This window comes from Xiphias gladius, chromosome 12 (assembly GCF_016859285.1).
Source record: "Xiphias gladius isolate SHS-SW01 ecotype Sanya breed wild chromosome 12, ASM1685928v1, whole genome shotgun sequence".
In the NCBI taxonomy this organism is placed as follows: Eukaryota; Metazoa; Chordata; class Actinopteri; order Istiophoriformes; family Xiphiidae; genus Xiphias; species Xiphias gladius.
Genome location: NC_053411.1, coordinates 9,451,400 through 9,464,609, shown reverse-complemented (window position 1 = coordinate 9,464,609; position 13,210 = coordinate 9,451,400). Strand labels below are relative to the sequence as shown.

The window sequence follows — 13,210 nt, the reverse complement described above, 5'->3', positions numbered from 1 at the left end:
CCTTACTTCATGCTGGAAGAGATTTTTTGACATTAATTCTAAACTAACCGTCCTCAAGACAGAGATAACATATCTGCTGTCAGATAAAAACCTTTCCTTTCCCAAAAAGTGTTCTTCCAGGAATTTAAAAATTATATTCATTTTCATGTGTCTCTTCTAAATTGCAAAATTAGCTTGGGCTCAATGTTTGAGGTGAAGGGTTTTACTATATCAGATTCAACAGCGACACACACACGTTCATCTTGAAACAAACATTGTCAGAAAAATTCATATGATAAACAGGAAAAAGACAGTTGAGACTTATTTCATTAGAATAATGTAAATCAGGGAACAGAGCAATAAAATATTTTCCATAAGTTTGACTCTGGCCTGATTTACAACTTTAAAACTGCTATAATAAATATTTTTATAGCAAGAACAGACCACATGACCACATATATGAAAGGGGTCACTTGTAGAATTGAACCCATTAAGAATTACAATTTCGGTGAAAAAGCTCTAAAAACCGACCACATACCTGCCCAGCACCAAACAACACACAGACAAAATTAGCAACGAGCTTGTGAACATATACTGGAGCATTTCGTTGCTAACAAGACAGATATTTCCCTCTGGAGCTGGTTGTGGCCAAAAACAGAGCCAAAAGGAGAGTGAATATTGGACTTCTATTTGCCAGGGTGCCAGAAACATGACATCATATGAATGCTAACACTGCTTCGTATCTGCTGGATGTGTAAGTGGGCAACTGTTTGCTAACAAGTACCAGGTTACAATTGATTATATTTGTGATGTGTTTGAAGCTTGTTTCTGCTGATCCCAAGCAGCTAAAAATCAGTTACTGTAGGTTTAAAATCTATTAAGCTTCAATGGAATCATCAAGTGGAATCATTGCTGTTTGTTATTTGATTAGTTACTATAACTTATCTCAATAAATTAAACTACTGTATATATCTATATAGCAGCGCATTGCATCAGTTGTTACAGAATTTTGGATTCTCTGGCACACTTTTACAAACAAGGTTAGTACACTGATACCAAAATGGGGTAAGTTGAGTACTTGTGTATTTCCAGGTGTTGGAGAAGACCCAACATACACAAAGCAACCCCAAAAGCTGCATACTTGAGCATTCATTCTGTATATTTGCAAATTAAATTAAAATGCATTTGGTTTCACGAACTTAGTGTTTCCCTTTTAATAGAGGGAACTAAGAATACAGAATTTTCAAGTTATACAACAGGCTAAAAATATTCTGTCCTTTTTTTTGTCTATTTCTGTAATTGTGTTTAACTATGCCACAAGCCAAACACTATGAAATGTTAATGGAGAGGAAGGGCGAGGGGGGGGGGGCACAGTTTCTGAGCCAAGTTATTTGTATAACAACAAGCTCTTTTCAATGTTGATTTCGTTGTGAACACCAACATTTCAGTTCTATGGCAATATGTATAATTGTGTGTGTAACAGACTAATGCAAAATTTCCAGCTGCCAACAATGGATTTACTTAATGCAGAGAGTTAAGCACCTGAGACACAGACATAATTGAACACCATTAAGTGATGCACAGCACTATAAAACCTCTGTACAGCTTGTCACCATGCTGTTGTAAGAAACTCTTGCCAAATATACAGCTCTTCAGGAAAATTAAGGCTTATGGGGACAGTTGTGCAAAGTGAATCCAATAATGTTGAAGCCATTCTCCCTGTTTATCCTTGCTAGCAAGCCTAGGAATTATCATCTCCATAGTGCTGACACTTACATATGCAGCAGTGCCTAAAGTGCCTAGACAACTAGACACTCGTCTTCAGCTGTTTGTGGGGAAATGTGTGGATGTGCTCTTGGTTTAGGAAAGTGGGCTACAGGAAAAACATGCAGTGATGTTAGGACTTAAAGTACATAAACGATAAGTTCGGGAAAGTGCGAAATACTAGTAATATAATCCACATGAGAATGAGTGACATGTTGGCCTAACTGAACCAGGAGACTGCGCTTAAACAACATATCCTCCTAATTGAACAATAAAAAGAGTCATGTGTCATTGCTTTCCAAAACCACATATGAGCATTTTTCTGATCTGGTGACCCTGTATGATGCCATTTTCAGTGGCGTACAAATTAGTTACAATGACTGTTACAAAATAGGTTAATCCTATTTTCTGATCTCCCACTACTATGATTATAGTTTGGTTAGGTTTAGGCACTGAAACAACTTAGTTAAAGTGAGGCAATGTAACTTTTGAAAGAAGAAATGACACATTCCTACTCTTACAAATTAAAAGTCATACTCTTAAGCAATAAAAACACCCTCGCTCAATTCAATACACTCATTTCTTTTGATGCTACTGCCTTAATTGGTCTGTTATGACCAGTAGCTCTAGCCAGATAATGCTGTGTGAATGATATTATTGAGCCAATTTTCTGACTTTATGATTCTTCTCTACCCATACCCCTGCTGCACTGTTTTAACATTTAACATTATTCTGTAATTGTGGCCTGTGGCCACACTGGCTTCTATTTAGCAAACATTACATAGACTCACTTCAAGGTTAAGAAACCTCATTGTTTGGGTTAATAAACCACTTGGTTAAGGATAGAAAACAATCATTGTAAGGTTTTAAAGCAGACATACTTGGTTAAGGTTAGGGAAAGACCATATCAAGGTGATGGTAAAATGAAATCAACATTAAAAACCAAAAGGAAACACACAATAGCCTCCCTGTCCAAGTCACACCTGTTCTTGACCCATCCATCCACTTTGACCTCCTGTCTAATTGGTCTAAATGGTTTTCTAGCACTAATAACTCACCCCTACCCTCCTGACAGAGAAGAATCGCAATTCACACTGCCAGTAGGTAAACCTAAGCATATGCTGTTTTAGGCATTTGCACAAATGTCAAATGCTGTGTTTTTTTTCTCATGAGGACAATCTCTGCTCAAAACACCATCCGGGGGAGGTACAATGTAAAAAATAAATTTTGCTATGACAAAGAGAAGACTCAACACCACTGTATGTCAAGTCTGAAATTTGTACATTTATTCCCAAGCCAAGGCTGTACATTTTGGTCTTGCAACCCTCATCAGATACTAATGAAGGCCAGGTGAAGGTCCTGAGACTGAAATGTAATGTCTTTGTATCTGAATGAGTTTTCCATTTTTCAACACATAGACTTAACTTGAATGTAATGGTGGAACACCAGCACATTTGAGAGTGGGTACACTTACAGTAAGAGTGTGCCAGGTTAAATTTTACATTGTCATGGTTAAAGCAAATACAACATTACCAGCTTTTATTTCAATGAACACAAAACCATAATTTGAGTTCTTCACAGTATAATCTGGCACGGTCTGCTGATCTATACACCTTATTTTGCATCATTAAATCAAATTGCGGATGTTTCTTAATGTGCTGAATAGTTGTCTGTATTTAACTTGAGCATGTGCAGGCACATGACTACCCACGGTCAGTGGGCATGACATGCCTGCCTACACTCAAAATTACATCAGCTGCAATAAACTTCACCAAGCAACACCTACATTTCTTTCACCCACTCCAGCCTTAATTCAAGGGAGTATTTCAGAGTTTTGCAAGAAACTTTAGCAACAATGTCAATTAAATCCCCCACATTTAAGAAAACCTAAAAAAAATGTACTAATGTTGTAGACTGTACTCTAAGTTGATTTTAATCTAACTAAAATGGCTCAAAACTGGAATGGTTAAAATTGGTCTAGCAGTCCATATTGTCATGAGTCAGCTTACATGGTACAATCCAACAGGCTGGTCGTGATTGTTTGTATTTGCGTGTGCGGGTATGTGGGAGTCCATGTTCATATAGGCCTGTTTTTTGGAACAAGGTAAAAGTTTCTCCTTCAGTCTCATTCAAATGATGACTAAGACATATTGGAGTCAGCCTTAATAGAAATGTATGAATAATTTAATCGAGAACAACAATACCCCTAAAAATGGGCTGCTATCCATTGTAGATTAATTTGTGGCCCAGCGAATAGGGGTATAATAATTTCGACACAAATTCAAAAAAATGAGTGTATAATTCAATATACTAAAATTGAAATCTCTCTCCTCTACTGGATGGACTGGAGCACGTCTGTGTGTCTGCAGCGGGTGTGTGGGAGCAAAGCTAGATACACACTCCTACTGTCATATAGGCAAAGGCTGTGTGTGTGTCCTTGCATGTGTGGAACAGTGGAAAGAAAAGATATTTTAGAGCACTGAATTCACTGTGGTTAGGTATTTTAAAGTTTCTTCTAAAGTTTTTATTATTTATTTTTTGAAGACATGGGCTAGCATAGTTTCTAAAACTTTGCTAATACTGCCTATAAATTGTCCTAGTTGCTGTTACTAATACCCATTCACATCCTTAATGATTTTGCTAATCCTGCTAAAGTAAAAAAGTTTTTGTTTTGTTTTTTGCAAAATTTGCACACTTGCTAAAAACTTTATTTTGAAGAGTTAAGTTTATCTTAATGGCAATACTAGTTCTATTCATGGTACTTAAAGCTGTTGGTAAGTTTGGGAGAGAGAAGATCAATAACCTTAATTGGCTTAAATGGCAATGTGTCAAGCTTAATTCACCTGATAAGACTGAGTTGTTTTGATTTAGTGAACGCTAGCCTCACAGTTTGGATATAACATTAAGTGTTAATGTTATTTCCACGGAGACTAACATTAGCTAGCGTACTTGTTATTCCAAATTCCACTTGTATAACGTAACTGACGTCAGGGCTCCGGGACTACTTGTTTAACGCTACTAATGTCACCATTTTGCCGACAATTACAACATAAGTTGAGCTCCTCAGTCAAAGTTCCAACATAACTTTAATGTTACCTCCTGATGGTTTCATTTTCTTTAACCTCAGATAATACCAAGGCTAATACTGTCATAACTACAACCCAATGAAACATTTTACTTTCAGATTTGTTTTGGAACATGAGACTAATACCTGAGACAACGGTGTAGACATTTAGCTAAAATGTACCTACCTTACTTATGATGTAGTTAAAAGGAATGCTTGTTACAGTAGCCTAATTATGTTGCTTGCGAAGGGCAAATGCCAAGCTCGCCGAAAACAACAGAAACTGAACTGAAATTATCTTCTGACAATTATCTTTTTATTATCTATTTTTTTAGTTGTAGTGGTTGTGTAATCAATTTATGATTTTCACAAACAACGCTACATTATTTATCATCATGACAGGCATCCACGACTCTCTGTGATGCTCTCTTTTTAAAGTTTGGTGTGAAAATGTCGACATAAAAAAGCTGAAATGAGACAGACGTACAGTAGATCGTACACAAGCCACACTACGTTACTGTAACTTTGGCTAAAAAAGTCTGGTAAATATTCAAATATGTCACTGAGTCTATGCACTTACAAGCAGCTTGTTAACCGTGTGAACCGCAAAGGTAGTTACATGAAAACTTCAGCAACCTGGAGTAACACTGTTCAAAATAGCTCCACGTTTGTCTGGACAAAATTTGGACAAAAATTAACAGGATATGCTGCCACCTCCAGCAAGCCGCCATCTTTGTTTGCCTGAGCCCGATGAATATTTTTTTGTTGCAACTGGATAGAAGAGTCTTTGTAACCAGTGTATGTCTTCAAAACGGCAGTAATTGTAGTAAAACGGCCTGCGGTGTTTTTCTGAATTTGTGTTGCAATTCATCTTTGAGACAAACAAATGCTCTGTCACTTGAATCTATTCATTAATGCAGTCTGAAATGTAAAAATGATGATTAGGTGAGAGACACAAACTGGTGCTACCTTATATATATTAATCAACTGTGACCTTTTCTTCCTCAGCAGTGATTAAGGACATTTCATTCATCATTAACTCATCAGATTTTTTTTTTCCCCAACCTCATCAAACGCTGCTCCCCTCACCTGCAATGACTCAGGGTGCATTGAGTATAAAAAAAAGGAGTGTGACAAAATGAAACCAAGAACAGTCCACACTGTTGAATATTAGCTTTCAGGCCTTAATTTCAGCTGTTCAATATGCTGAGGTCAGATATTGTGGGTCAGTTAACTGCTCTCAGAGCTCTTTCAAATGATGCAGGTTGTAATTTCTTCTGCGTGTAATGTTGCAGAAACCTGAAAAGAAGATGGAGGCAATAAATAATCCATAATAAGACACCATACAAGATTAGCTATCAACAACCGTTAGCATGCAATCACAAAGCTGCCGACTCTCACACAGTGACAGCAACTGATTCTAATCGCATTCACTCACACCACACCTTCTACTTATCACACAGTGAAAGTCTGAAATGCAAATATGCATTTATGACCCAAATTTTTTTGTTTTCCCTAATCAGTGTTTCTTTCATTTGTTACCATGTTGATGCATGACTCACAAGAGGGAACCAGTCTTGGTCTTGAGGAGAGGATAAGTCTCTCATTGTACATAGTGCTTGTTAATTATTACATTTATTAACTTAGTTATTTAAAAATTAGGGAAACTGTCTGATATTCTTGAAGACTGTACCTTTGCTATAGCTGAGGTTTGTCTAGCAAACACAGCTCTTATACCTTTGCATGTATTACACCAGACAGTCCTGCATCACTGCTAAATACCATAGGGAAACTGAAGGTTACAGTTGAATAGTTATCAAAGAATGTGTACCATTGATTTGATTTTTATGTCTGCAATGGCAGGGCATTTGGTGTGCACATTCATGCCCCCAAGAAGCAGAAGCTGATTGATTTCAATGACCCTATGCCCTCTCCTCTGGAGCAACCCAGAGTATCCACATGATTGGCATTAAATTTAATCTGCACATTCACATTTCCAACAGGACCAGACCTATTGATTAGCTATAACACATGTGACCTTTCCTCTACAACATTATCAGGCCAAACTTTCAATTTTCAATCTTCTGATCCTGAAAACCTACTGACACAAAGCAAGAATTCCCTCTAGCACCAGCATCAGAAATAACCTTCTAATATCCAAACTCTTAAATCTCCCAAAAACCTTTACTTGTTGTTTATTGTTATATGCCATTTACTACCATTGACCCCACAGCTGCAGTTTGAAAGCAGACTTGTAAATTACTGCAAAGTGCAATAAGAATTGCAAACATTGTTTCAATAAAACCAGGAGCTACTCCTACTTCGTGGATTTTTTTATTTCATTATTCTTTGGCTAGTCCTATTGTAGAGAAAAATAAAATATCGATGTCTGATTCCTTCTGTCAGCCTTTGTACATTTTTGGGGATGTTATAATATCAAAGGCTATTTCAGTGTTGATGGCTTTATTGGCAGCAAATCAGGACTGTCAGACAATGCCAGCTTTAAGTCCGCTAATATGGTTCAGTCATTGAATTTGTGATTCCTTCAGGGCATTTCTTTATTACACCATATGACTTCATACACCTAAGCTGGTATCCAATAAAGCATGGTATCTGAAAATGAGTTTCTTCAAAGAAAATGTTTGTTTTTCAGACAGTGATGTCATTTTATGGCAGAGATGGTTGTCATGTTATTGCCAAATCATTTTGACCTTGAATAATCACTCCCACGATTAATCTCCACACTAAATTGATCACGCAGTGTCAGCAAAATATGTGAATGTGACTGGCACAAGGTGTTCTATATCAACTACCTACAGTATCTATAGAGCAGTCACACTGCAGACATTTTGACCTTTCAAACACAGTATTAGTAATAGCATCAATCATGTCAGCATGTCATTTAGGTGTGCTACTTCCCCAGTATGTCTGCCTTTGTTAATGTTATTAGTTACAACTGCAGTCATGGAGAACATCTCTAACTGGCCCCCGAAAACAACCATTGATACAGTCAAACACTGGTATATATCAACAAAAGTACAGTGTATGCTTGACACATCCTGTGCAATAGCTTATTACGTAAGTGAAACAAATTTTTCTTACTAGTTGGTTTATTGCAACAGAGAGTACACTGAGTTGGATCTTAACATTTTGATAAGTTACTTTGATCATGTCTGAGTTAACCCCAGGAAGTACAGAATTATGAAACATACACAGCCTCATTAATTAAACATTTTACGTTGTTATTTGCTTGATCTTCACGCCTTTAGAAGAAGTTGCATTTGGTCATTAAATAACTGTGGGTTTGAGAATTTTTGGCATAAAACACTCCTATTCAGCTTCAGCTTTAACTATGCTGAACTGCTCCATTTAATAATGTTAAATGAAATGAACAAACGGAAATTAAACCCTAGGCGATCTCAGACAATGACTACAGCTTAAGGCCTGTGATAGACAGGTACAAAAATACAAAATGCTGAAGCTGCTGAGCCCTGAGCTGAGATGCTTTTTCTTCCTTTCTCTCTTGTTTCAATCTCGTCTTTTTCAGCGTTTGGCTGAGTCAGACCTCCAACATAAAAGTGGCTTATTGTCAAAGTAAGCGGGGAGTTACAGGGTGGATAAGAGGGAGGTAGAAGCAAAGATATAAATGGTGAAGGGATTTAGTCCATATCAGCTTCCTGAAAGCAGCTTTCATCGCTCTCCTCCTTGTTGAAATGACTTCTTACTGAGTGACCCTTCTCCTCCTTGCTCTCCTCTCGAGCCATGAAAGCAAGAAGTTCTTGGGTAGCATTGAGGTCAAAAGGTGAACGGCGATCAACAAACTTGGTAGCATTCACTTGACCAGAAAATACCTAAGATACACTCCTCTTTCTTGACAATGGAGGGAAACAACGATGCAAATATAATCACTCTTGCTATTTTGGTGTCGTTAGATATGAGTCATGATTTATCAGGCAACAGCTTCTATCCCAGTGGGCATTCGATATATTTTATTTCGAGTAACAGCTCATATGAAATTTGATAAGCATGGAGCATTGCTGACTGAAATGGAGTGCATAATCCTATAAACAGGACACAGACAGAGGAATCTGGTTTTGTCAGCACGCTGTGTCCTTTTCCAAGGTGCTTCCTGGGCTTAAAGATACTTTACTTTCTTCTTGTAATCAAAATCGCAACACATGACTTTTGGTACAACAGAATGCTTATCACCGAAATACGTTTTAGCTCTTACATGTACCTGTGTGGGTGTCAGCATCGACTGTTTGCATATGAGTGTGGGTGTATTAATGATGTCTTGCTTGTACAGTATGTACAGTATGTGTGTATGTGGTTGAGGGATAAACTAAATGTTTGTTTGACTCACTTGACTCATACGTGTTTTATTAGCAGAATGAACCGTGCAATTCTTGCAAGCCTCTTTAAAATACCAACATGCCCGATTGACCTAAAATGGTTTCGCTGACCAATTGCTTATTACTTAAGTGGCAAAAACAACAGTCAACTATGGCACACTGATGACATTTGAACCATAACACAATTTTGTGTCAATTCTGCCAACAACTAATTGCCTGCAACAATGTTTGTGAAAATCCTACATTAAGAATTCAGGTCGGGTTTTCTTACTTATTTGACCATCATGACTCTATTATAATAACAACAGTGTTACTCTTCCTTTATAGAATATTTTACACAGCTCTGGATTTCGCTTGAGGGCAAATAAACCACTGTACCTGTGACATGTATTGGACACTAAGGCCAGGTGTTCTCAAATGGTTTTTGGAATTTCTGGGACCCAACTCAACTGCCTTAGTCAAATGATTTTAAAGCTTTGTCTCGCAGACCATCGGACTATATAACAAAGGTATCCTACTAAGCAACTTTATTGTGAATCACCTCTATTGTTCAAACTATAAAAAATGAATAAATATCAGTTTAAATGGTTTTTCTACTCTTGGGTGAAATATTGAGTTATGGGCACAATAGTTAGATGTGTCAGACTTCAGTAAATGGACTTCCCTGGTGCTCATTTTTTAAATCCAATTTTTCATTTGGATCATTTTCATATTTAAATCTTTAATTTTTTTTTTTTTTAATCAAGTGGACCTATGTCTGCTCTTGGAACTGATAGAGACTCCACTTCAGGCTCAAAGCTGGATCAACAGCAGAGCAGGACAATGTCCTGGACTCCATGACTCCCACGTTCACTGTGTAACAGGTGTTTTTTAGTCATTTGATTACTTGCAAACTTGTCAAGAGTTTACGCCAAAAAATAAATAAATAAAAAGAAATTTAAAAAAAGAAAAAAGAAAAAAAGAAAATCACAATATCAACTGGCTAATGATTTATTTAGCAATCTCGTGACCCTGCTTAAAAAAAATATATCACAAACTGGCTCAATGTGGTTTCTTGTTTCGTAATACCGAGGGACCTGCAGGAGTAGTGGCAATTTTCCGGGACTGTGTAAAAAAATATATAATGAAGCTGCCATCTAGCTTACTTTTTCGGAACTCGAAGGCCATTCCAGCGTAATTTTGATTATTGCACGGCTCGACCGCGGCCCCTCGTCGGAGGCGGCCGCCCGGCTTGACATCTCAGGCCTAGGCGTCAGCGCGGCCAGCAAGCGGCGCTTCAGCCCCGGATCAACCCGTCGGCGCCGCTATCGCCGCAAATCGTCCACAGAGGATCGAGTTACGCTACGCCCCCCTCTTTAAGCCCCAGTCAGTGCGCCGTTAGCCGCGGGACAACGGAGGATAGGCTAGGACACTGGCCGCCGGGGAAAGTAAAGGGCTCCGCGCTCATGTAAGTCATTACTCTCCGACAGGTTTCGCCCGAGGAAATGCCACCGAACATTTTGGAGTTAACCCAAATGATAGCTTCAGGTTTTGCAAGAGTCGCCTTTGTTCGCTACGATGCCGCTAATGAGAGGAAAAACAGTCTGAGGCGCCTGTTGTCACGGTGGGTCACTAAGCGAGGAAGACGGGATTTAAACAGCTTTAAGTGTCTCTTCTCAAGTGCTGAGTCTTTTTCTGTGTACCGTAAATAGCCACCGTGGGCGGGTTTTTTTTTTTTTTCTTTTTCTTTTTTTGTGTGGCCCCAAACCAGCCTCACTATCGAACTTGTTTACCGTGTCCTCGTCGGAAGCCTGTTGCTTTTCCTCGCTCCGTGGATGAGATGGGGAAGGAGGAGGAGGAGGAGGAGGAGTTGAGAAAAGCGGATTGTCCCAAGTGTCTGGGCGACTATATTCAAAATACCAACGAACCTGACTGGATTTATGAACAATACGCGTACGTCTATTGTAGCTAACGCTTAACTAACATTAAAAAAAAAAAAAGTATGAAGTGGGGACGTAGCCGCACGATATGGCCTGTGAGTTTGGAAAAGAATTGCACGACAAAAATGACAACCTGGTATTAACAGCTATCTGTGGCCAACGGCGAAGCTCACACAAGATTTCACCAGTCGTCATCTTTTCGGGGGTCAAAATTACAACTTGAAGCCCCCCGCGTTTTGGGGGTGGGGGTGGCGGATGGGGCTGAGTTCCACTTCGTACCGGACGCCGATGAGTTCCTTGGGCCTTCTGTGAATCATTACAAGCCAGTGGATGTCTGCAACCTAGCGAGTGAATCACCTCTGCTCTGGCTTGAGAATAGGAACCACTTCCAATACGTAGCTAGTGCAGTATATTACAACGGACACTGTATCATACGTCCTTGAAAGCAACACCGATGAGAGTCCATTGTGCTATATTATTGTAATAGCACGAGAAAAAAAAAAATGTATAAACCCATAACTGAGCAGCCTATACAGACAAACTAACTAAAGCCCAACACCATATTAGAATATTGAAGGACTGTGTATTATTATTATTATTTTGAATCAGAAACGTAGCCTATATATTTATCTGGAGCCTAAATACCAGTAGTCATTTGAATCACCATTTGGATGGTCATACAGTTAATTAAATAAAAGTCTTTCAGTAGCGTGAAGAAAGTAGTTAATATAACCAGATGTATGCAGCACTGATATCTTTTCATGCAGCCATTTATCAGTAAGGAAAATTCAGCACTACTCAAAATTAAGTTTGATTTTATGCCACTCCTTAAAATAAACCTAATCATTTATAGGTTTAAGACAAATGCAATGCATAGCTGCCACATACTGCATTTAGAAAGCCCCTTATTCGGTTTGAAAGTCAAACATACAGCAGATGAAACAAATGAAATGAATGTAAACAATCCCGTGCTGAGGTGATCCCGTTGCCACATGTACTGTAGCTATTCTAAGAGTCTGCATGGGGCTTTTAATTATCTTACAAATCTCCTTTAATCGTGTAATGTCTCCCTGAGTCATGGCATGCTTGTAACAAAGCCACTCCTAAAGTCAACTATGATGTTCCTGAGATGGGAGTTGACCACCATTACACCCTTAATAAAAGCATTAGTCAAATGTTAGGACATAACCACCTTCATATTTTATCATTAGGCATTAAAGGTGTGATATATAAAGGCAGCACGATGCTTTGGCTTTGACATTGGCTTTGTAAATACAGCATGAATTAATTTCTCTTAAGCAGCCTTTTGCAAACAAAACTGTCACATGTATTTTAATAGCGAAATCTTTATTTATATAGTCTAGCTAAGGTCAGTGTATTATAAAGCAGCTCTGTTTTCAATTACAGCAGGCCATGAAAGTAATATCTATATCTAAAGACTGAAATAATGGTGTAAAAAGGGTGTTATGCTCGCTTTAAAATAACTGGTAAGATTGCTTGCTTCCATACCGTTATTAATAATTAAAATTTGTTGTTTCAGAAAGAAATATGGCAATATTTATTTGAGTGCAATGGATTTGACAAAAGTGCAAATAAATGAAGTCAGAGGAATGTGAATTACCAGGTGTTAATCCATCAATAAGACCATTAGTCAAATATGAAGGAACTAACAACTTGGAGTATATGTGTGCTCAAACAGCCTGCTTGTAAATAGACTCAGCACCACTGGGCTGGGACTCAGTAAATAGCCTACAGTTCTTCAGTACAATGGTTACTCTGTGATTTTTTCAGTGAACCATTCTTAAGAGATAAATTTGGACTTGACAGATAGCAAATAAATCAGTTTTGCTTTCATGTTGACCTTTAGAATAGAGAATGTTTCAGGAGTTGGGTTCTAGGGAATTTTGAGCCTTTCCTGCTCTTACTTCCTGTTTGTATAGAGTGTGATGTGGGAGTTTTAAAAAATCTGGCTGAATTTGTGCCCCATTCAGTTCTCTGATTGTTAAAGAAAGACTTAACATGTAATGTTGTTCTTTACAGGCCGTGAAAAGGGGGAAAGTACGAAATTGCTTTTAATGGAGAGAAATTACATTCACCAGGCATCCTAAAAATGATTGAAACAATGGGTAAGT

At 38.2% G+C, this 13,210-nt stretch overlaps 1 protein-coding gene across 9 annotated transcripts in view; it reads left to right on the top strand.

Annotated features, from left to right (window-relative positions):
• The first annotated feature begins 10,522 nt into the window (after window positions 1–10,522).
• Window positions 10,523–13,210, top strand: part of LOC120797153 (multiple PDZ domain protein) — a 45,724-nt gene continuing 43,036 nt past the window's right edge. For 8 of the 9 annotated variants that reach the window (XM_040140503.1, XM_040140496.1, XM_040140501.1 and 5 more), the window contains exons 1-2: window positions 10,541–10,762; window positions 13,119–13,204. In XM_040140503.1, coding sequence (XP_039996437.1) covers window positions 13,189–13,204 — 16 coding nt within the window. In that variant the 5' untranslated portion in view covers window positions 10,541–10,762; window positions 13,119–13,188. Of the gene's footprint in view, window positions 10,763–13,118; window positions 13,205–13,210 lie in introns of all 9 variants that reach the window. The other variant, XM_040140495.1, reaches the window with a different exon arrangement.